The 25,026-nt window shown below is 29.8% G+C and overlaps 1 protein-coding gene across 6 annotated transcripts; it reads left to right on the top strand.

The window, feature by feature from the left end:
* Nucleotides 1-179: 179 nt before the first annotated feature.
* On the top strand, nucleotides 180-20,150 carry LOC105255402 (TBC1 domain family member 24). Of its 6 annotated transcripts, XM_011264670.3 has the most exons (12): nucleotides 180-725; nucleotides 8,752-9,209; nucleotides 10,243-10,431; nucleotides 11,185-11,309; nucleotides 11,513-11,659; nucleotides 12,372-12,506; nucleotides 12,851-13,069; nucleotides 15,394-15,423; nucleotides 16,955-17,041; nucleotides 18,626-18,784; nucleotides 19,292-19,521; nucleotides 19,861-20,150. In XM_011264670.3, exons 2-12 carry the CDS (start codon nucleotides 8,846-8,848, stop codon nucleotides 20,000-20,002), a joined length of 1,827 nt encoding a protein of 608 aa, XP_011262972.1. In that variant the 5' UTR covers nucleotides 180-725; nucleotides 8,752-8,845; the 3' UTR covers nucleotides 20,003-20,150. The 6 variants fall into 6 exon arrangements, with proteins under 6 accessions (XP_011262972.1, XP_011262968.1, XP_011262967.1 ...); XM_011264666.3 differs by lacking the exon at nucleotides 15,394-15,423 and having other exon boundaries at nucleotides 180-683; XM_011264665.3 differs by lacking the exon at nucleotides 15,394-15,423.
* Nucleotides 20,151-25,026: the final 4,876 nt, after the last annotated feature.

Below are 25,026 nucleotides of genomic sequence, written 5' to 3'. Positions count from 1 at the left end.
GATAAAAGTGCGTTTAAAAGTGGCTTATCAGCCTTCTGATTGGTTATTTGCTGAATTGCACCTTTATACATCAGAATATGGACCTCTATGTTTAGCTGTGTCTATGGATTTGACGTAAGGTAGTTCGCGCGCGCGCCGCGCGGCGCTTCCGTCGCCATCAGCGGCCGGGCGCAGTCACTCTTGTACGCACGTAGTACGTGGGCGTATCGTGATTGTGCGTGAGATCGAGTTGCGTCCGCTGCGTCGTCGATCATTGTGATTCTGGCGGCAGAACGATATACAAGACGAGAAAGACACTTGACTTCTCGAATTCTCAGAGCGAAAGGGATCTCGGGTGTGCACGCGAGATATTATCCATCGGGGGTGCGGGTGCCTAGTGCGGGGGATCGAGCGCGCCCGCCGTGATGTGTCGTGCTCGACAGTGAGAGCAGTGGGGTCGCACGTACATACATACATAGGTGGTGAAGTATAGCCGCGCGGCAGCGGAGCAGCGACGACATCGGAGCGACGTTGACAGTCCATCGGCCGCACGGGCAGGGCAGGTGCACCTGGGTGCACCGCCATCCGTCGTCGCGCCGGTTGCAGTCCCGGCGGTCTGTCGACCCTGCATCCATCGTGCTTGTATGCCACTCTCGGACGCGAGAATTGGAGCTCCCTGCTGGCGTTTCGCGGGGCTTATCGAGGTAGGCCGCTTCGCCGATACTTTGCACGTTCCTAGACTGGCGGTAAGTTATCGTCGGCGCGCCCCGATTATACGTCGCGCGCTTTACATTTCCGCAATTAACCGAATTATCGTAATTCTGGCTATATTTCCTATGTTTTTTAACCTACTTATTTCCTGCAGATGAGTGTTTCTATATATCCAGAATTCGGTAAAAGAAAGAAAGAAAGAAAGACAAAGAGAGGGGCAAAGTGCGAGAAGAGAGTGCGACTGAGACACACGAAAGTTTTTACAATCGATACCACACATGATCTAGAGAAAGAACGATAGAAACGAAGGACCTCGGTTAAACATTCGTTAAAGTTAATCGATCTGTTTGTCTTTTTTGCAGTTTTCATATTCTACACTTTTGACGCGAGTTTGGATTGCTCCGCGGTACGATTATAATGACGTAATAGTTCTGTTAAATGCACTACCAGTCGCGAATGCAACACATAATTTGATTTAATCATTTTCGAAATTCAAATCCGTTTCAAAGACATTTTTTTTATACTTGTGACATTTGTTAAAAAAACGCGATATATATATGTATATTCGTTTCATTTTTATACTACTTTTTAGATTGTGTTTTTGAATTGCATTTTTTTACTTTCTATAATAAGCCCCGTCTGCTCTCTTCAGTCACACTTTCTGCTCTTGTAACTTTTCCTTTTTTTACAAAATACCGATATATATCTATTTTATTTTAATATATGCTTAAGTATTTTAATATATGCTCTTTCTTTATATTTTTGTGTTTAAACGACTATGCAACACGTCTTAATACAAGTCATTTTTTCTAGAAATTAAGAAAATAGACTATAATAGAGGAAAAAATTTTAATTTAATTTTTCAAACTGAATTCTATCATAAATAACGACGATGCACATAACAATTATTTTCACATGCTTGTAACATCAAAGATTCAACTCGCCGAAAAAATATAATAGTTTCAATTCTTTCCTCATCTTTCTAACATTTGCTAAAGAATTCTTGGCAAAAAACTGGGTCCCATTAAATTCCTAGATCTCTATCGATTACATTTTTTGCATTCAAAATAAATTCAAGATATATTCACGCACGGTTGTTTATTTTAGAGCATGTTTTGCACTTTCTGCATTTATAATGCAATTAGTAATGGACGACCTCTACTAGCTGTTTCTGTGGTTAGGAACAGCTGTTTTTCTGTAAACAGTTCTTTTGCGATGTTCTCCCACTATACCTTTATCACGTGATCACGTGAAGTTATGGACATGCATCATGTCTTCAGTCTTTTACGGTTCTCATTCTAAGGTGGGGTATAAAAAAAGAATGCAGAATAATGGAGATATCTTGGTCCCGACAATTTCAAAGTAAAGAATTTTCACTGCACATTCCAAGGTACAATATTCACAAAGGGTATTCATAAATATGTTTTCTAAACTTATGAGAACATTCCTTGCTTTCTTCTTTTCTTCACTCGCAGCTATAGTCTTCGAGATTTTCGAAATTCTTCTCTTTCAACGAAAAGAAAATAGAATATATGGCATACCATTTATTATACATGTTTATAGTGACAAGTAAATAAAAATACTGTATAATGAGAAAAAGAAATCGATGCAGAAAAAATACAAAAGTATAAAAAGCTTAAGGGTTGCAAGATTTAGTTATTCGATTAATTATTCAAGATTACACATGCATCCACACACACACACACACACACACACACACACACACACACACACACACACACACACACACACACACACACATTCATATACACGTTTTTCATATCGATTAATCTTTTAGGTCAAGTTATTCGCAAGTAGAATGACGTTAGAGTAGAGGAAGAGGGGAAAAGGGAGGAAAGGGATGTTCGGGCACCCTGTGCGAACTCGATCGTGCTTTTAGATGATCTGCGCAACTCCGCCCTGCGCGATTTTCTCGTAACCGTGTTTCGGCGCGGGGGAGGCGAAGAAGCGTTCTCCGCTTAATCCCAGAACCCACACTGACGCGGGAGGATTGTCAATTAACACCGGCGTAATTTCACACGCGTATCCAGAAGATTGCTGTTCGCGTCAGAAATGATTGAGATTTTTTTTTAACAACTCTCTCGAAACCCACTCGATATCTAATCTGACAAGAGAGTTTGTTTTATAGATACTCACATTTTGATGCTGAAAAAATATCTTGATAAAATCGATCGTGAAAAAAAAAGCGTTCATCTCTAGCACGATTGATAGATTTTTCCCTAGTGTTTTTTCGAGCATTAAATGAAATTCAATGGAAAAATATTATTTCACGAAAACATTTTACACTTATACGGTGACACCCTGCTCAACGTTAGTCGAGCCAGTGTCGTTAAATCACGATGGCATTGGTCTTTATTGCTCGGAAGTAGGCAGTTTTCATTTCAGGGACTTTCGTTTATATACATATAGGTACAATGAGATAGAGAGGAGCGATACTAGGGCTGCTGATTTAACATTGACGAGTCGTTTTACGCTCTTGATGTTTGGTAATAGCCATTTAGCACTTTCAGATACAGGCTGCAAGAAAAATTACGCGTCGCGGATCTTCCCAGATAAATTCTTCGCTTCTGATTCTCTATCGAAATAGAGATATTAAAAAAAATATGCCAAGGAAAATTCATCTTGAATCTGAAATTTAAAATTAAATTTTTTTGTCTATCACATTCTACTGATCAAGTGGATTTATTGAAGATAAAGATTTATTATATATTGCAGATAAAGATTTATTATAGATAAAGGAAAGTAATACGTATTAAGACTATGTATGTCACGCATTGAGTGAGATATATAATTTATTAATTACATTTAAAGTTTCTTTCGATAGGAAAAAATTGACGTAAATGGCTTAAATATTGAATTTTAACAGAATTTTGACACAAACGCGTCATAATTTTTAAAATACAATGGAATCGAAAGTATCTTGATTTTTAATGAGGCAATGAATGCATAAATCTATCAATATGCCGCATATAAATGGTATAATTTATTATCAGGTACGTTAAAATAAATTGAACAAACTTGTTGCCTCCAACAAGACAAACGATCTTAAATACAGCGCTAGAAAAACAAGAAGATGGTTGTTATATAATGTTGTTAATAGGCTTATTATACTACCACAGTCACCACACATTAATCCAGCTGAAGATCTCTTTAGCTTGAGTTGGATTTCGTTTCGTTCTCTTGTCCGGATATACTTGGAATATATCTCGAGCAAAACGTTATGTTCTATTATAGGTAAAAAACAACCTTGAACATTCTTGTGCGCGCTATTTCTTCGGTAATCTTATAAAGAAATGAAAATTTTATCGATACGCGGATTGAAGCCCGGCTACTCGCAATGGATTAACCGGCCCACGCGATCTCTCGTAAGCGATTTCGTGCACAAAACCTCGTATTAATGGTACATTCACAAGGACATCTCGCGACTCGCCGATTCTTTTTATTCTTTGCACGCATAAAGCAACCGAGTCATGCAAATTAATTATATGTAAACAAAAAAATATATTCTTCCAGTATTAAAGAGAAGTGCCAGTGCATCATTCTGATTCATTATTGATTATAATAATTGAAAAAGGATCTTCGATTTTACATGAGAAAATAAGAATGTATCTTCGGCTATTCTAGTATACGGTAAAAGGAAGGGGGGAAGCGAGGGGTCGAATTCCTCGCATTTTTTAAATTCTTCAGCATCAGACAGCTTTTATTATATTTCACGCAATTTTTATGTAACACCTTTTGCCTAACTAGTTCGAGAAAATCCCGGGCATCGAGAAGATTAATAATATCATTCGAGAAGTTCACGTGCAATGTGACCCTCGAGGAATTAAGTGTGAATTGCGTGTGACACTTCGTTAACGGAGACCAGGCTCCGCTTACGTCGGCGCTCGTCGATGAATTATTCAGCGTGCACAAATCCACGGAGAAGAATGGTAATCCTCGCGAAATTGCCGGGAATCAAGGTCAAACGCGGCGAGACGCGTGCGAGCGCGCGGTTTGGCACTTGTAAAATTTCTCGGCAGCCGAATCCCGACCGCTTGGATTTCGCACGCTGAAATTACGCTGAAATGTTGCGTAATCATGCGCGAGGATCGTCCGCGGTAGCGCGTTACTGCTTGTTGTTTATCACTTGGTTCATCCGATGCTCTTTCACGACGTACAGTGGTAGGAGAAACTGCGATAACCGCTATAAGGGCGCTCTTTTTACTCAAACTCTCTCTCTTTTCGAATTTTTTTCCCCTTTTTCTTCATTTACGCGTCTCAAACATTGCTCATTAATTTTACACGTGATTCCTTTTTTTTTTCTATATTTATCGTGAGTCTGGCGTGGAGGAGAATTTTACAAAATAATTTTAAGCTTCTGTCTACGAATTTTTTATTTTAATCCTGACAATGTAAGATGCACATTATACTGACAAATTATATGAGAGAAAAATTAAAATTTTCTTTTTTTATCTATCCATTCATTGTTTGAAGTGCAGCTTATATAGGGCCGGATCTCGATATTGTCCACTTTACTTTTATAATCAGTCCCCTTTTATTTTATGCTCTCCCACTATCTCATATTTTCATTCTACTACCGTGGTCACGTGAGAAATGTGAAATAGTGGGAGAACAACAGAGAGCAGCGTAAGAGGAAGTGGTTAAGAGTAAAGTGGATGACATTAGTGTGTTCTCGGCACACATTCTTTTCACATTTAGAACACATTGTGGCACTTTCTGTCTCTTGTTAAGGACCACTTGTGGCATTTGTACGTCCTTGATTTTACTCTCAATGATTCTTTTCCATGTCTTCAATCATATTCTTCTCAAGTTTTCAATTCAAAGACTTACAGACACAGGCACTGACACTGGAAAGTGTAAAAAATCGTGATATCTCATCCCGTAAAGCTTTTCTTAGGCACTACCGCGGCAACGATTTGAGACACAAATCATTAGTTTTATCGTATTTTCAAGAAGTGTAGCGCTTTACGGCTTCATGTATTTTTCTTCACAAAGCTTAGACGGCGATGTAATCACCATGGAAAGAAACGCAGACTTAATGCATACCATTTCGCTTTGCGTATTTAACAATGCAATGCGTGCGCGTTTACTTTCGCCTCCGCCTTTGATGCGATGTATTTATACTATCAAGTGGTTCGAGCGTTCTGAACTTGCAATAATATTTATCTATAGCAGAGCAACTGCCTCGCAAAAGTTTCCATATATTCTATATATACAAGGTGTCTTAAAATTTCGACTTTTTCTCTCTCAACTATGAACCCTTCAATGATGTTAGCATTAATTTTTTTTCTTAAAGAGAATTCAATGCGATTATTTTGCCATCTTCGATATCTCTCATTTCGACTGTTTAAATAAAATTAATGAGAATGAAAGAGAAAAGAAAACAAAATTTTTGATATAAGATCGGAAAGAAAAAGATCAATCGCGAGAACTAAATTGCAATTGTATTAAGCTGTCTTAATTTGAAATATTATTTAAGAATACATTGATTAAATATTTTATATGATGTATAAAATATTTAATCAATGTATTTTATATGATGTATAAAATATTTGATTAATGTTTTGAGATAATTAAAAATATTGTAATTTGTCCGCAGAATCTCTTCATAAATATCACCGTGTGTCTCACGAATAGCACATGGTGTGTGATAAGCACTGAACGCGCTTGTTCGTGGTAAAAAGATAACGCGTGCTTTTTATTAATAACCGTTAAGTATACCAAGATTATAGTCACTTGTGCTTTTGCATCTGGCGGAGCTGTTTTATTATTAGCGACTGCTCTTTCTTGCGTTAATTATATGCTAATATTATATATTCATTGTCTCCGCTTACCGTTCGCGTCTGATGACAGGTCAATGTCTGGAAGCTTTTTTTTTAAACACAGTAATCCGATTATGTTTCGTAATATGAAATAATTAAAAATCTCGTAATTAATCGATCTATTATCTATTACTTCATAGCTATTAAAGTACAATTAAAATAATAGAGTATAATTTAAGAAACAAATTATTCGTCTTTCTTAATGAAAAGCAACAGATTTGTTTTCAAATTCAATATGTTTTCGTGAAATTTTTAAAAGTTGAAATTAATTCTCACTATTTGCAAATTGAAGTTTTTTTACGTTATCGCTGTATAATTTTTAACAGTCATTTTGCGATATTTCTTTATAAATTTTATTAGTATCTTTTTAAGTAAGTATCTTCGTATTTAACTTTTCAAGTTGAGAAAACAGATATTTCGATCCTTTTTAAATTCTTATATTTACATTACTGAATATATATTTACATTACTGAAAAAATAATTATTCAAGTATCTCATTGCGTTGTTCTTGAAAGAATTGTAATAAATCCTATCAATTGCAGTTTATCTTTGTAACATTAATTTTTTTAATAATCAATAATGAAGTAATAACATAATTTTTTTTCGATATCTGAAACATCTCTATAAATATATGATTCAGAGTCATGATTTAGAATGATATCTGACAATATGTACGATATGTACAAAGCTAATTTGAACAAAACTAACAATTAAATAACATAATATTATTAAATATAATATATATATTATATTTAATAATATTATATATATTAATTTATTAATATATAATAATTAATATATAATTTAATTTAATACGTAATTAAATTGTTAGTTTTGTTCCAATTAGTTTTGCAATCAAAATATATATAAGTGTGTACATAATTTGAAATATTTGTAACCAACATAATCGTACAATGCACGAATATACAATTAGATGCAACATGTTTGTTTCAAATTACTTCTTGGAAATGTTAAACGAATATGAATTTAGTGAAATGTTAAGGCTTATGACAAGCAGGGTACTCGCGCGAATTACTCATGCGGTAAAAAAAGCGAGCACGTGGTTGTACTGTATACATAATCGCCGGGCTTGTTTACGCTGGCACTCTTACAACGAGACAATTGATTTTGGTCGTAAAATGAGTTGCGCGAAGACAACTCTGTGAGGAGGAATCGCTGTTGCAACGCGATAGCAACAGATCCGCACAGTAAGCGTTAAAGCGTTATCTCGGAGAACTTCGTGAGAATTTACGAGGTTTAAACGATGTTGCAATCGGATGCATTATTATTCAGATCCGTATTTAGTCGTATTACGTGATTGTCGCGAGAGAAAAGAGTTGACATAATACTCTATTTTTTAATTTATTCCATAATATTCTTGCGAACACACAAGACTTTTTTGATCGAGAAATTTCTTTGAAATCACATCTTGAATTATTCGCATTTGGAAGATTGAAGATGCATATCTGTCTGAATCTGAATTTCAAAAAAAATATTTAATATATGTTTGTAACGCAGATTAAGATAAGGTAATATAGTAATATTTCATTTTACAGATGTCAAAAAGTCAAGTATGTGTTACTCTTACTTGTGATAAATAGTAACATTGAATACTTTTTTCTATTTCAGACAGATCTGTCTTGAATTTATTATGCGCATAATATTTTCCTCCTATGCATGTCTATAGTTATAAGTGAAAAATGTAAAGTACAAGAAGAAAAGAAGCGATAAAAAATGTAGAAAGAAAGATACAGAAATTTGACTGTACCTTATGTCACAAATAAAAGTATAATAGTTTATTTTTTGCATCTATAATGAAATGTAATAAAATATAGTGTTTCCTTGTCATTAGAAAATTTTTCACTTATTAGAAGTTATCTCTTTAATTTAATAAGTCAGCTTGTTTAAACTTTATTTAATATTAAAAATCAAACCAGTTGATATTTCATAAAATGTTGCTCACTCAATCTTGTCTCACTTTCGATCAGAGAGTTACATTTATGAGAGATTTCCTGAAAAATAAATAAGATTTCCTGAAAAATAAATACAATATTTTTATTAAAAGGTAATGATCAATATAAAGTAACAATTTTGTAACAAAAAACATCTACACTTTATTATCAAATTACCTTATCTTACTTTATTGAGATAAAAGTGAATTTATTACGATAGAAGTAATCATGTATGTATATACTTCATTCAGATTTTCTTCTTTCAGATGAAAATTGAAACGTCCCAGGATCTGACGTAGATAGCAGGTGGGTGAAAATCGCCAGAGCGGCCATGAGAAAACTCGCACCGTAGTTTAAGCAATGTTAGTGACTGCCTCCCCGATGGACAATCCCCCGAAAACGTTGTCGGTGCTCGAGGAGGAAGCGGCGAACATCGACGATGTGTTTCCGCCGCACGTCGACACCAGCAACATTGTCATACAGCCAGAGTCGCCTACCAATAAAAGGCAAGTCTTGAAGACCTTCGCCGAGGTGAACGCGCTCCTACAAGCTGATCCGCCAAGAAAGCGGGAAGTAAAGCTGATCATACGGGAGAACGGTTGGCCGCTCAATAACGGCATCAGGGCGCAACTCTGGCCGGCACTCTGCAATCAGCACGCGCAGGGCAAGAACATGCTCAACGGATTCTACTGGGACATGGTGAACCAAGTTTTTGGAACAACAGGTTAGCGAATACGCCAAGAATTTTTTTCGGCTAATATTCTTTTCATCTTGCATTTGTTGGCGCATTTATTTTCCTTCGTAAAGGGACAAATAAATATTATACAGGGTGTCTGCTAAACATGCGGCAAAAATTCAGAGGGTGATTTATTGGGTTATTTTAAGACTTTTTTTGTTATCTGATGATTTTCGAAAAAATGCTTTGTTTCGAAAATAAAAGCAATAAAAGTTTTTTGACCAATTTTTGTTTCTCGAAGACGTTGATGAATTCTTTCGAAGGTTTTTCTATCAGGAACATTACGGTTGGGAAATCGTTCAATGTACAATCGCCTAGCCCGTAATGAATTTCCATCGGCAAGACCATACATGAAATGCATGTCAGTCATCTCAGCGTTCGTATAGCGATTCATGAACACTAACAAAAGTTTAACTATCAATGGCAAATAAACAAATTTTGTTATTATTTTCAACATCTGCACTAGCTTGCTACGTTTACTTAGACTACGTTAATACTTGAAAAAAACCTGTATCGCCTGTTATCTATGGAATAAAAAATTGGTCAAAAAACTTTTATTGCTTTTATTTTCGAAACAAAGCATTTTTTCGAAAATCATCAGATAACAAAAAAGTCTTAAAATAACCCAATAAATCACCCCCTGAATTTTTGCCGCATGTTTAGCAGACACCCTGTATAATAGCAGCGCGATTGAATTGATTTAATTTTGTGTTGACTTCATCATAAGTTTATAACACTTTTATAACTTAGAAATACATTTATAAAAATATTATTGAATTCTTTCATAATTACTGAAAGACATACAGCTTCAAATGATAGCTTTTTTATCTTACAATTAGTATATATTCTAATGAAAAAATTATGTTAATTAGATGTTTCTAAAGATTCCAGATTTTCCAGAGTGTTTAGTATTTTAGTATTTTCTCTTTTTTTTTTGTATAATTGTTAACTACAACTTTTTTTGCTTTTGTAAAAGATCCTTGGACATTTGTATAATGTTTGAAATAATTTCTCTGTGCAGAATTACCAGAAAAATCAATCATGTTACCACCGTTCGTCGATAGTACACATTGTTTATCTTACAATTTAACAATAAAAGGCAGAAACGTAGCGGATAGAATCGTATCAGTACTGGGATATGCTTGTCCTGACATCACGTATAGCCCGTCTCTTTATCCATTAACTGCACTTCTCTTGCATTTTGTGCCAGGTGAGTTAAAAAATTCATATTAGCCAATAATAACTTGACACATTAAACGTTATAAGAAATGATTATTTCTCGCTTTATTAATCGCAAATCTTTGCGGCCAAAACGAATTTACGGTACAAAGAAGCGAGAAATAATATATATTTTCTTTTTTTTTTTCGATAAGGGAAAATCGACTCAAAATTGGCCAAAGAAGCCGCAGTTGAAAGAAAATGCGCTTAGTGAGGGCAATCTATATTATACAAAGTGAGTCATGCAGTTTGAACAGGTCATATTTTTTTATAATTGATGATAGAAAAATATGGTAAAAATTTAATAATATTTAATTTCGATTTAATTGTTCAATTTTGAAAGTTTTTCCTGAAAAATATGTTTTGAAAAAATTTTATTCAATATTTTCAATTTACACACACACACACGATGACTCGTTTTTTCTCGCATACATACACATATACATGTATATGCATACATATATTATATTGCGTTTGTATATATTCATATATAGAAATATATATATAATACATTTATGAATGGATACTTGTGAACGGATCTTAGTTATTAATTGCAGTTATTTATGAGAACTGTTGTCAGTTGCATATATAATTTACAATATTATTTTTAATCGATAATCATTAATGAGTTAATTATACATCTTTTAATGCAATGTGTTGAGATCTAAAGTAAGGAAATTTATGATAAAAAATTTGTTTTTAATAATAATGTAATAATAAAACGGCTATATATATTATTTTTTAGAGGAGGAATGTTATCACTGTATGGCCACTTTGGTAGCAGCCAAAGAGAAAATGTTCATCACGCAAACTAAACTGCTTTACGAAGTCACGTGGAAAACGGTAGAACAGATCACTAAAAAACATGTTGTAAGTAACAATGAATTTCTAAAATTGAGGCTATAGATAATATATCCACTAGATAGTATTGTTTAATTGGACTTATTTTTTCTTCTCTTTTTTCTCTTTCTCTATCTCATATATATGTATTTTCTCTTTGTGCGTATGTGTGTGTAATATTTTTAATAAATATGCAATATATATAATAGCATTTCTCAATTCACAATTTTAAGAAATCAGCTGCTGTACATTTAGCGAGGCATTGCTCTGGTTCAAGAGCAGAAAGAATCTACATGGACTGGATCTGGTGGATTCTTCAACTTCTTCCATTTCAACATCTAGTCAGGGTTATGGACTGTTTTCTTCACGAAGGCATTAAGGTGAATTTATACACTTCGCCCTTTATCATTTATTTCCATTCTTTCTCTATGTCAGATAAATATTATAAGTTCTTTCGAGATGTCATAATTTTCCATATTCGATCATTGAAGAATTCAGAGAAATATATTTAAACTGTATTCGATGCAACGGAAAATTCCGGACATTAATTCTAACTATGCAGTTAAGTCAAAAGTCGAGAAACGGTCTGACGTGAAACCATCCATCTAGTATGTATACGAAATACGAGAAAAATTGGCGTTCCTCCAACTGATAGATAAAGATGAACCGCATATTATATGTATTCTGTGCACTTATATTCTAGGAATAGGACAAATGTTAAATTCGATGATTGACTTGGTGCCAGCGGAAAGTTGTTTGCGCATTTTTATGTCCTGTATAACATACTGTGTATAAAATTGTTCTTTACGGATATATACGCGATCATATACAATCGTGGATCCAAGATTGCAACATTTTGTTTTATAAGTTTTGAAACTTACATGATAATGCGATATTCATTTATCTCGTCTATCGAAATATTTTCACATGCTTAAGATTATCAATTGTATCATTCCAATAAAAATTGTCAGCGTTCTTCTCATCATGCGCATCAATACACATTCTTTCATTTTCGAATAAAAATATTAATTATAGAGACAACTAGCTTAGTATATATAATTATAAATAATCGTAATTAAATTTTTATTTTAGGTCTTCTATCGGGTTGCTATGGCTATAGTTTTATTATTCTATAAGCACTCTTCGTCGCAGAGTTCAGAATGGATGAATGAGATTTCGAGGAATGGCATAGATGCTGCTCTATCTAAGTTTTGTAGACAAATACCAGTAAGTAATAAAATCTAAAATATGTACTAACTTCACATGTACCTATTTTTTCCTGAATATCAGCTATTTTATTCTACTGGATTTTAATATAACTTTTTTTTTATCTTTTTTCCTATCAAAACTACAAAATATTTATATATATATATATATATATATATATATATATATAATGAAATATAAATAATATTTTTATCTTCCTATATTCAAGATAAACTTAATCTTTGTATAATATTACTTTTTCATAAAGAAATATTTATTCTTTGTTATATTTTATAATCTTGTAAAGTTTTAGCTTTTAAAAACAATGTTAAAAATCGAAAATTAAATATTTTATCAATTTTTAGGTGACGCCCGCTAAGTTTTTGCGCACCGCTTTTGGGATTCGCGGACTCAGTTCAGCATACATATCACGGGTCTTTCTACGCACGGAAATGGCTCTCAAGAGTAAAAGTGTTTTGACGGGATCTCGATCCTTGGCCAGATCACGCTCGACGGACAATCTGCCTACCAGTCAGTCCCAAGTCAATATTCAGATGATGTCACACACACTCACAATACGAGAAGTATGTTATTCATTTATCTATATCTTTTTACTAACTTTCCATAATTTAGTCGAGCTAATTTTTTAACTGAATAACATTATGAATAACAATTTGCTTATGTATATCTACATATATATGTATATATATATATATATATATATATATATGTATATGTATATGTATATATTAGCATATCCATTGATTAAAATATTTGGATTTTAATATCACGTACATAGATCGCCTCAAAATGAGCGAATATTCTTTTTATTGTGGATTTTTTGACCGAATTTAATGTGGAATTTTTGACCGAATTTTCTTTGAATAGAATATTTTTTCAAAAAGAATTGATCTCAAGATAGTTCCATATTTGCAAATATTTACAAAAATAAGGAAAAATTGATTTGATAGGCAGGAAAGTGATATAAATATGATCATTAAGATATATCTAGAGAAATGTGGTTTTGTAAATATTTATTAACTACAGATTGATAAAAGAAACCGATTTGATAGGTAGTAATGATACAAATACGACTGATTGCTAACATAAGAGAATGGTATTAATAAAAAATGATGTGATAATTTTTATAAATTTAATTTTTTTTCAGCATGTTTTTGTGGATGTAATACACATCGTGCACAAAGTTTCTATTTTTGATTTCCTTATATAGGAATTATATATTATATTCTGAAGAGATAGAAGTTCTGTTAATGGTGGAATTTTCAGTGTATTTTTTATAATTTTTAGATATTAGATATAAATATTTTTTATAATTTTTAAATATTAAATTATTCATTATTCTTCCAATAATTTAAATTATACGAAACAATTACTGAAAATTAACTAATAAGTAAGATTTTATTTTATATCTTTTTTTAACCTTATTTTCGACAATTTTTTTTATTTTTGATAACTTTAATTTCTTTAATTTAAAGGAATAATATATCTTCAACAATTTAAATTCGAAAATAGTGTGTTTAAACTAGCATTATTAAAATATTTATGATATAAAAGATTTAATATAAATTCAATATATGCAATAAACAGTTATCTCAATTTTAAACAATTACATATACAATTAAATATAAAAATTAAATAATAAATTTAAATTAAATATTATAAATTTTGGAATATTTCTTTGCTTCTGCAGAAATATTAATTCCACCAAAAACAGAATTTTATTATAAGCATCTGAAATCTATACCTACAATCCGTATGCACGATTGTAATTTTAATTGATGAAAGTTTTATAGATAGCAAATATGAAATATTTATAATTTTATATATGGTGTGGAATGTTTTATGATCCTGGTATTAATTAACCAACCCCTTTTACTTCTTAAAAAGAAAAGGAGATAAATTATAACAAATAAAGCTTAAATTTAATAAATTGAATTGATCTCTAGGTATAATAATAATCCATAAAAATTACTGATATTAAGAAATGAAAGGATAACCTTAGCGTTTAATTCTATGACATATCACTGTTTATAGGTTTTCCAAAATTTGTACAATAAAGTTCAATCTATATAACAGAATTTATTTACGAATCATATAAAATTTATCTGTTTGAAATGTGATTTGACACGATTAATAATAATTTTTTTTTTTGCGTGATGATTTTAAAATTTACAGTTCAATTTGAATGCCAATTAGTTACCCATTAATTGTTAAATACTATTATCTAATTAAAATATTTGATATTTGAAAAATTAATATCTATATTTTTATTAATTAAAGAAAAAAATAGAGGTGCTCCTCAATTACTAAACATGGAATCTATAAATCGTTATGAATCATTATGCTTTCATAATAGAAGTTTAAACAATTAAATATAAACTTTATTTTTTATAATCTACATCACTCTTTCAATTTAAGAAATGACAGGGGTCTCTTTATGCTTGATTGCTCCTTATGATTCCTCTTACTTTGCAAGAAAGATTGAAACGACTATAATTTTGTTGAGTTCGATTTTCGATGTTACAGGTATGCAAAAAAAGACCTTATGCCAATTATCGCGTTTTATTTGTTCAAACGTAAGGATAAACATAAGGATCATTACTGTGCATGCCTATAATATCCAAATCTCAATTCGACGAAATTCCAGAATGCTACAATAAATTGTGATACAAACAATAAGCAGATAATTTCTTATGAAAAAAAAATTCATTTTTCCTTTGATTTTGAATTTTTTTGCATGAGAAGTCCCTTTAAATCGATTGTATCATAGTTTTTGAACATTTTGTATACCGGTTTCAATCTCCGCTTTGTATAGCCCAGCGTGTTAAAGTAGATTCTTGTAGGGTTTGGTGAATCTCTGAATCTCAATGATTCCATTTGTTTTCAGAAAGAATGTGAAGACACGTACAAAGACAGGGTATCGTATAATTATCTTTTTGGGACATGTGTTGTCAATTTCATTGTGCTCTGCCCATCTTTATCCCTTCCTCTATATACTCTGAGATATTATTTATTACACTTATTCTACTCACTCATTGCCATACATTTGTCGTGCCAGCTTTGTCGCTGTTATTACTTATATACATATATCCGCAATGATTCCTCTAATACATCACCTTATCAATACGATAGTAACCATAATAATCTCGCCACATTTACTGCAACGCATAATGTGAAACTCTCGCTGGCTTTTTGGTGTGGCTCCGCGTGTATCAATGCGGATTGCAGTCATGAAAATATAATACGAATATATAAAAAGTTATAATAACAGGATTTTATCATAATTATATGATTTTAATCAAATCTTGTTTAGCGAGCGTTTAATATCAATTTCACTCCTCTCTATGTTACCTATTACAAATTCACATAACTCTGTTTTTTTTAAATGTAATTATTGTATCAATACAGGTATTATAGCTTTATAGAGGATGCTTTTCGTAGATATAACTTTGTTCACTACATTGTATCTGTCATTCGACAAACATCTAAATCATATTCTTTGTATTTTATTACATTTTTTTTTGTATTTTGTAGACCATAAATTCTATTAATAAGCGATAGAAACAAATAGAAAATGACATTTTTAATTAATTTTTAGATATATATAATTGTGCAACAAAAATAACAATCTTCTTTGATAATTTCGCTGACAAAAAATCTTCCCCAAATTTAATATAGGAGCCAATATGATCAAAAATTATTTTACCACTATATCCTTATTTCTATATTTTATTGTTATGTGATTAACCACATTTTTTATCATAATTGAAAGGAAATTAACAACTGATAATAATGATAGATGAGTCTATCACAAATATTAAAATATTACTTTCTACTATGTTAGGAAGTTATGAATTTCTTGTGAAATTATGAATATTTAAAAAATCTTGCGCTGACTAATTTTTTATGGTCTAAGTCTAAAATTACTCGAAAATATTTTTTATATGGCAATTGATTAAGGTAGCCATCTATTAATCGAACTGATCTTTTCAGCACATTTCATAAATGTATTCTATCAAAAACATAAGTTATAGCATGCAAAAAGATTCTATTTCGATGTATAGTGCAAAAGAAAGAACTTGAAAGAACATGATTTTTCGCTAATAATTTTTATATAAATCCAGCGAAAAAGAGATCAGGAGCCTTATGAGGATAATGATGAGGGAGAGATCCCATAATGATGGGATTATTGATATTAAATTCACAAAAATATCCGTAATGCCAGCGAAATAAGTATTTGCACATTTTGCCTTCTTTTTGTAAGTTTATATTACAAAAAAATCCATTTCCCTTGGAAATATTCATGCGGTAGGTACATGCAAATTACCGTTTGCACCGGTACCATTTACGCGCTAAGCACTGTACATCGATGTAACTGATGTGTTTGTGCTGTCTTGTGTTGTGCTGCCTTCACTGGAATGATGGATTAAATGATACCGGGTATATAGGGCGCACACAGTCCTGGACCACGCGCCCTATCAATGGGTGTTTATCCCATACAAACTATATGCTCCCAGATCCTAGATATGCCTGATGTAAGTACTCTCATACGGTCGTCCTTTCATTGATGAAATTAAAATTCAAAAGCTCCGTCGTCGTCTAGGCTTGCATGTCAATATTGTCATCGTTGATATACATGCAATCGTCAAGAAATATATACCGTACATAGAAATGTACGTTTTCAATGACGCTAAAATACTTTATAATTCTTACAATATCTTTAGTACTTTTTGAGATAGGGAATATAATCAGAGAAGAATTTATTTTGCGCGTTATAAGAAGTCTTGAAAAATATAAATTAAGGCATATCATTCAAAATGAAAATATATACGTAATTGATAATAAAATTCTTGAAATATTCCCCTGTATTAGAGGAAGAAAGAGAATGTAAAGAGGAAAACTGAATTTAAAAAAGAAAAATAAAATAGAATGTGCAGCTGAAAAGAATGCATTTATCATCGCTAGCGCAAGAATCCATGTTGGCGTCTCGTTAACATCCATCTGTATTTTTATCTCTAACTGAGTGATGCTGTACCCTGACTGTGTTGCATGACGAATGACATTATGCACTAAATTTGCAAAAGAATACGGATGTTTAAATTTTCGCCAGCATATCATATCTATTGTATCATCACATGTTTGGTGACATCCCACATAAGCAAAATATAAAAACACATTTTATTGTTAAAATTAATATTTATAAGAAAATATTTATATGATATAAATAGGAAACATTAATTATTCTCTTATTTTGTATATATTTTTTATAGAGATATATGTGCGTATGTTTAAATGTGTAGACATATATGTGTACGTATATATAGAACATTATATAACAATAATTTAATCAGAACAATTTAGCATAATGAACTGATGAAATAACTGATTACAAAAAGTTATAAGTGCCGATGTGCATAATTATGAATTGGAATACAAAACTGCTACTATATTAATTATAAAAAATTAATTAGGAAATAATAAGATAACAAATGATATATTATTTTTTAAAGAATATAACTAAATTTTGTTTTTCGCGATACATATGCGCAAGAAGAGTTAAGACATTTTGAAATATCTACAACATTTTTCAATTAAATTACACGTGTAAATTTACATCGCACAGTTAAATTTTTTTATGATAATGTGAGATAGATAATATTGCCAATAAATAAATTTTGATATTTTTTTCCGCTTCGTTATCATCTCGTTATGAAAAAATACAGTAAACATAAACGATAAAGTGTTAAAAATCGAGAAAATATGTCGAAGAGACTTTTGCAAAAAGATATTTTTAATTCATTTATATCAATTATTCAATTATCATATTTTTTTATTTTTCGCTAATTATATTTTATATAAGATTACATTCAACAAACAATGAATTTTGTCATCGTTGAAAACATAAATCTCAATTTTTATTGACATAACGGTTACTGTATTTTTTCGTAAAACAGCTGATAATCATTTTAATTTAATGTCACAATCTCGAGCGCATGTTTTATCGTGGTTTAGTTTGCTCCTCTTATTAGTGAGCCGTTAAACTAATGTTTGCACAATTATAGAAATTGGTCTTTCATTATTTATGCCTAATTAATTATTTGAATTTGTTTATTTGCCAGTTATTTACCTTATGGTCGTGGCTACCGATGAGAATCACGATGTACCAGCCTATTTTATTGTACACAACCGAGGAACATGGATGCTCCTTGACGACGTTTTATGTTCGAGTTGAGCAACACGAGCCGACCCTTCTAATGATAAAAACCTGTAACAATGAGGTAAAAATATTTTTATTCCTCAATAAGTATTTATTTTTTTTCATACATTAACCAATAATGTTAGATATAAAATATATATGCTATATTTTTTTTAATTTTATATATTAGATCCAGATATTTTTTTATAAAGTCAGATACACATGATTCCATCTAAAAAAAATAATTCTAAAAAATAATTCTAAAGTTCTATAGTAAAAAAATAATTATTTCTCGAAAGAAAATTTAATTCCTCCAAAAGTAAATGTGTGTATAAAAAGTTTTTCTCACTTCAGCTTATAATAATTCTTATATATATTCTGTATATATCTAAACCGAATGTGTTTATGTGCATTAAGTGTTTATTATGTATATATCCATATATACACACACACACACATTTATTGTAATACATTTTTATTTTTACTCATGCAATATATTTTAATGAATAAATATATAATTTGTTTAAATATTTTGGAGATCCGAAAATTAAACATTCTTTTTATTAAGTTTTTAAATAATATTTTTCAGGTATTTGGAGCTTACTGTTCGACAAGATGGTGCGAGCGTAATTTGAAGGATGATAGAGGACATAGACAAGCGTATTTTGGTACTGGCGAAACATTCCTGTTTAGCTTGTATCCTGAACGAGCCAAGTATCCTTGGGTAGGCATGGATTCATCGCACAACGACTCTAGAGTACATCACTCAGCTGAACTATTTATGGCCGCAGATTCGAGAATGATAACTATCGGTGGCGGGTAAGTCATAATATAAAATAATTTATTATACGATAATGAAATCATAATATCAATAAGATTGTCATAGCATTGATCATATCATATTCAATACGTAAATATATTTAAATGAAATGAAGAAAATTGATAAATTTATATTAGTAGGAAAATTGATATTAATAGATGTTGAAATAATAGTTCGATATTAGTAGATTTAACAAATACTGTTCTTGTAAACAAAACATATCCTACTAAAAAAATTTTACTTATAAAATATTATATTGCTGTTTAATTGATCAAAATTATCGAGAGCAAATTATTATAACGTATCGTACGATCCGTTGTTTTATTTTTGATCCTCAGAGATGGTCAGGCGATTTGGATGGATGAAAATATAAGATTCGGCAAGACAGACCGGTGTTCGACCTTTAACAACCCGCCCCTTTGTGCCAGTGGTGACTTCGAGATTAGAGTGTTGGAAGTGTATGGCTTTGCGGGTGCCTGAAGAGGGGGAACAAACAGCGGTGTATTAGTTTGTTTATTCCCAACTGCCATTTAGCGACTCTCTTTCTACATATACGTCCTAAACGTATTATTATGTGTCATAAATGTGTCCCCGCGTATCGCCCTCTCTAGGAAACCAGCATGCAAACAACGCACAAGAGTTTAATTCAATGTAGGAGGACAAAAATATTCTTTGGCATATAAACATATATATGTATATATATATATATATATATATATATATATATATATATAAAATTTGCATTTTCTTTTTTTCATTTTCAGATTGTAAGATAGTTTGAATATATAATTAATTTGATATATTAAAATTTGAAAAAAATATTGGCAAGTGTACATATATTTACACAGAAAAAATAAATATATAGAAAGAAATATAAAAGTATAAATAACTTTATATATATAATATGTTACATGAGAAAAAAATTTGTTTTACATTAATAATGTAGTATCAAATGTATAATATTCATCATGTGTATCTATAACTATCCAGTTGACTGGACTTTTTATATAGATTTAATAATCTATAGCATGTTCTTGTATATTAAATGTGTATAATTAAATGTAGAAATACTTTACGTTCTTCCAAACAAAGTTATTTAACCTTAAAAAAAATTTCCGCTAAATATCATTTCTGAAATAGTTATCTGATATATATATATGTATATATATTCTTGCTAAATTTAAATTTTACTAGGTTTAGTTTCATAATATTTAATCGAGCAATTGCAAAGAAAATTAATGCTATTTATAAAAAGAATATAAAGAACTCTTCACACTTATATAATACAAAAAAAGTGTATAAAATGAAAACTCACTAAATCTTATAAAACATAAAGTGACGTTTATGTTTACAAATTATTTTATTTAAAATTAATTTATTAAAACTGAGAGTTTTATAAAAATACAGAAATTAATAATAATAAAATTAATAATTAATTTATTGGAACATTAAGAGAGAGAAGTGCGATATAATATTTACTTAAATGTCACATATAAATGTGTGTACATATCGTTTTTTTTTTAAATTCTTAACAGAATATAATAAGTTATGATGCTGGCAAGAGAGGCAATTAATAATTAAACAAAGCAATATAAGTTATATGTAGATAATCTAAAATGTGTGCGTAAAGTCCTAATTAAAAACTTTTATATTATACATAATAATATTGAAATTAATATATAAAAAAACATTGTTTTGCAGATATGTAATTGAATCAAATATCTTTGTCCTTCTAAATTGAATAAATTTCACAGTGTACATCGAGAGATATATTCTGCTAAGTGACAGCTCTAATTATTGTCAACTATACATCTTCCGACTATTATTGGGTGGCAATAATTGATTAACATCGACTAATTATTGAGACTCTTATAATCTTTAATGATATATTGATAATGATGACTTTTCAGAGCAATTATTCATCAACGATATAATTATCAAAATTATTGTCGGTAGTTGATCAATATTAATCACTTATAAATTCATGAAACAAGTATGTCTTATGGGTTTATAGGTACTCGTGAGAATAAAATATTTAGATTATTGTATTTCGAACGCGGGTAGCTTATTATATATGCCAATTATTGTCGGCAATGTAGTTGCAAAAAGTATTGCAGGCAATAATTTGATAATTTTGTGTATGGATTAATCCATACGCGATAAATAAAAAGGTATGTTTGTATGAATAAAGTATTGTATTTTTTTTCCTAAACATACCTTGGCATATCGAGAGATTTTATCTATGATATGTACGATTGCTTATACAATAGTATTGCTTATGAATATATCGAGACGAGAACAGTAAGACTAGACTTTGGCGTTCCCTCTGCCTCTTGAGATTATTTTTCATTTTCATTTTTCAAATACAATGATCACCCTCTTAATTTCGCATGAACATCTAGATGCCTCAGTGACGGGTAATTTTTACATTGAATTTATTAATTAAGTGAATTCGAATTATGTGGATTATACGATATGAGTATATTCGTCCTGATCATATTAATATCTCTAAAAAAAATAAATAAAAAAATATTATTTTCCATTGTTGTTCCATTGTTTGAAAAAATGAAAATAATATTACATGTTTGAAATAAAGAATATGCAGTAGGCAAAAAAAATATTTTTAAGATAATTTTACACAAAATTTATTGAAATTTCTCAAGTTTGTTTAGATCGTTTTAATTATCTTAGAGTTCTAGTCTAATTAATATCAATGAAAGAAAAGGAGTGAAAACTATAATTTCACACTTTTAGATAGTTAATGATAGTTTAGAACATTATACATTTGTAGATGAAAACGTATATTTTCATATATTTCAATTATATTTTTAGAATAATATTACACAGAAAAGAGAAATATATTCTACAATATATATGTGCTTTCTATAAAAAAATAATGGATAATGTATATTTTACAAGATATGTTCCTTGTAATAATATAAAATTATTTAAAAAAGATAGATAACGATATAGAAATATGTTTTTTATTCATTATGCCAAAATCACCAAGCATTTTAATAACTGATTTTTTTAAACATCTTAAGACGAATATCCTCATATAAAAATATAGAGGCTATGATAATTTTTAAATGGAAAATTAAATTCATGAAGCTAAACCTTAATTTAAACATTTTTAATGTTTTACGTGTTTTTTAAAAATAAATTATGATAAAACTATAATAATACTCTCTATATTATATTTAATCTATGTAAACAATTTTATATTTTTTAATTTTATTTTATTACATAAAATTTTCATATCGGAATCCTACGATACATATCTCAATTAAAGTCTTCAACATCGATATTGACGGCATCAATTTTGAGAAATATTAATTTAATCTTCAATTAAAATAATTTTTCAACATTATTTTATTAATAATATACTCCAAAAAATAATTCACGTAGTTTTGTAGCTTTATTTAATATAGAACTCTGTGTATCTCTAATTTGTGATATCATGTAAACGAGTGAGTATAATTCACTTATAATTCGATGTATTGTACACAGTAGTTCAAAAATTTATCTACAAATCTGCGATAATTTTAAAGAAAATTTACCCGTCGAAATATTGAAATCTCTGTCTCGTAATGAAATAAAATATATTAATCGTTATTTAGCTGTGAATCAATCTTCGACAATAAATTACGTTGAAGGCCATAGAGTCTCGATACGAAATTTCGCGACTTTCGTGTTGTATGTACATATATAAGGAACACGCTGATCCGTTTACACAAATACTTAATATTCATTGGACCAGGAATTATATTGTTATATATGTATAACAATATATGTATATATAATATATTGTTATATATATACTGTTATGTATAATGCCCCTATGTATATACGTATATATAAGTATAAATTATAAATATATGCATGTGTGTATTGTCTCGCAGATTATTTCGCTGCGTTTGTCGTTTAATTTCGTCATTGATGTTCGTGTACACGTCCCTATTGTAATATGATTATTTATCTCTTACTGTTATACATAGCTTTAAAGAAATTGTTGGAAGTGGAAAAGTCCAGATTTTTTTTTGTTCATATATAAAATTACATAATACACATTTCGTGAGTCTGTTGCGCGTAATATGTATGTAGATTCTCTATAGGATGGACCATAAGTTATAAGTATATTAAATTATGTTAAGAATAGAATAATGAGATATCGATAGAAGGAGAGATAATTGTTTATTTATATGAGCATCAAAAAGTGCACGATGATTATTAGGAATGTTTATTAAGTTATTTAACATTGAGTATAATATTAGACGATGTTTCGAAAAATTAAATTTTTAAGCTCAATATTGAATTGACCTTACAATTTATGTAAATAAAATAAAAATTTATATGTACAACTGTTGAATAATTTGAAGGTATGAGTTGAAGATATGAGAATACAACACTCCGATTTAAATATGTGAGAACATACACATACACATACACATTCAATAATTTAAAATAATCAATTCAAAAAATTATCAATAAAATCTTCATAATTGGTTAATATTCTCCTTTTTAAATGGTATGATAAAGTTTATCGCGTTATAAGTTTGAATAATATAAGAAAACCATTTAAATATTATTTAAATCTTGTTACACGCTGTTGATATGCAATACTTTCAATTTTTATTGAGATTATTTTTCAAATTTATTAAACAATGATATTCTATAAATTTATATTCACTACACTTTAGATCTTGAAATTGCCATTTTTTAAAATATAAGTTAATGTTTTATTCCTTTTTTTCATTAAATTTTCTACAGAAATTTCTACAGATAATTTGCATTAAAAGTATTAAATCCTTTAATTCGCAATATTATTTTTAAATATATCGATAAGTGTTTTTATAACACCAATACTTCATAAAATTAATCGTTAAGATTATTACAAATATCATGTGAGTACAAAAATAACTTGATTAAAAAATTGAGATTTATACAAAATAATATTTACTCTATTAAAGTTATTTATGTTTTACATTAATACATAATTTACATAATTTAAAATATATAAATATATATATTTTCGTTTTTTGTAGAAATAATGTCTTATAGAAAATGTATACTATTTATCCTATGTACAATAAAATATTTGTTTTATAATAATTATATTTTTCGATATAATAAAATTAAATTTTTTGTATATACATATATATATATATATATATATATATATATATATATATACATATATGTATATATACACACAGACAATATACATATAAATATATATAATTATTTGTATCTATGGATATACATGACTTATGGTCCCGTGAGAAATAATGTTAATGTATATATGTTGTATATGTTATCTTAGAAACAAAGTATAATCGTCGCCCTCCTAAATAATAAAATGTAGACAAAACTTGTATCATTAAATAATCGATGGTCAATAGTTGATGTTATGCGATATTAAAGAAACATATAGCTAAAGTAGTATAATGATATTGTGATATATCTTCTTTCCAGACTATCGTTAAATCTTTTAATCTGTTTTA

This window comes from Camponotus floridanus, unplaced genomic scaffold, assembly GCF_003227725.1.
Source record: "Camponotus floridanus strain SB8 unplaced genomic scaffold, Cflo_v7.5 scaffold16, whole genome shotgun sequence".
Lineage (NCBI taxonomy): Eukaryota > Metazoa > Arthropoda > Insecta > Hymenoptera > Formicidae > Camponotus > Camponotus floridanus.
This window is presented reverse-complemented; position numbering and strand designations above follow the sequence as displayed.

Coding starts and splice junctions, on each gene's coding strand:
- LOC105255402 (XM_011264670.3), top strand. CDS start 8,846: ATGTTAGTGACTGCCTCCCCGATGGACAATCCCCCGAAAACGTTGTCG. Junction 10,432..11,184: donor TCTCTTGCATTTTGTGCCAG/GTGAGTTAAAAA, acceptor ATTATTTTTTAG/AGGAGGAATGTTATCACTGT. Junction 11,310..11,512: donor AGATCACTAAAAAACATGTT/GTAAGTAACAAT, acceptor CACAATTTTAAG/AAATCAGCTGCTGTACATTT.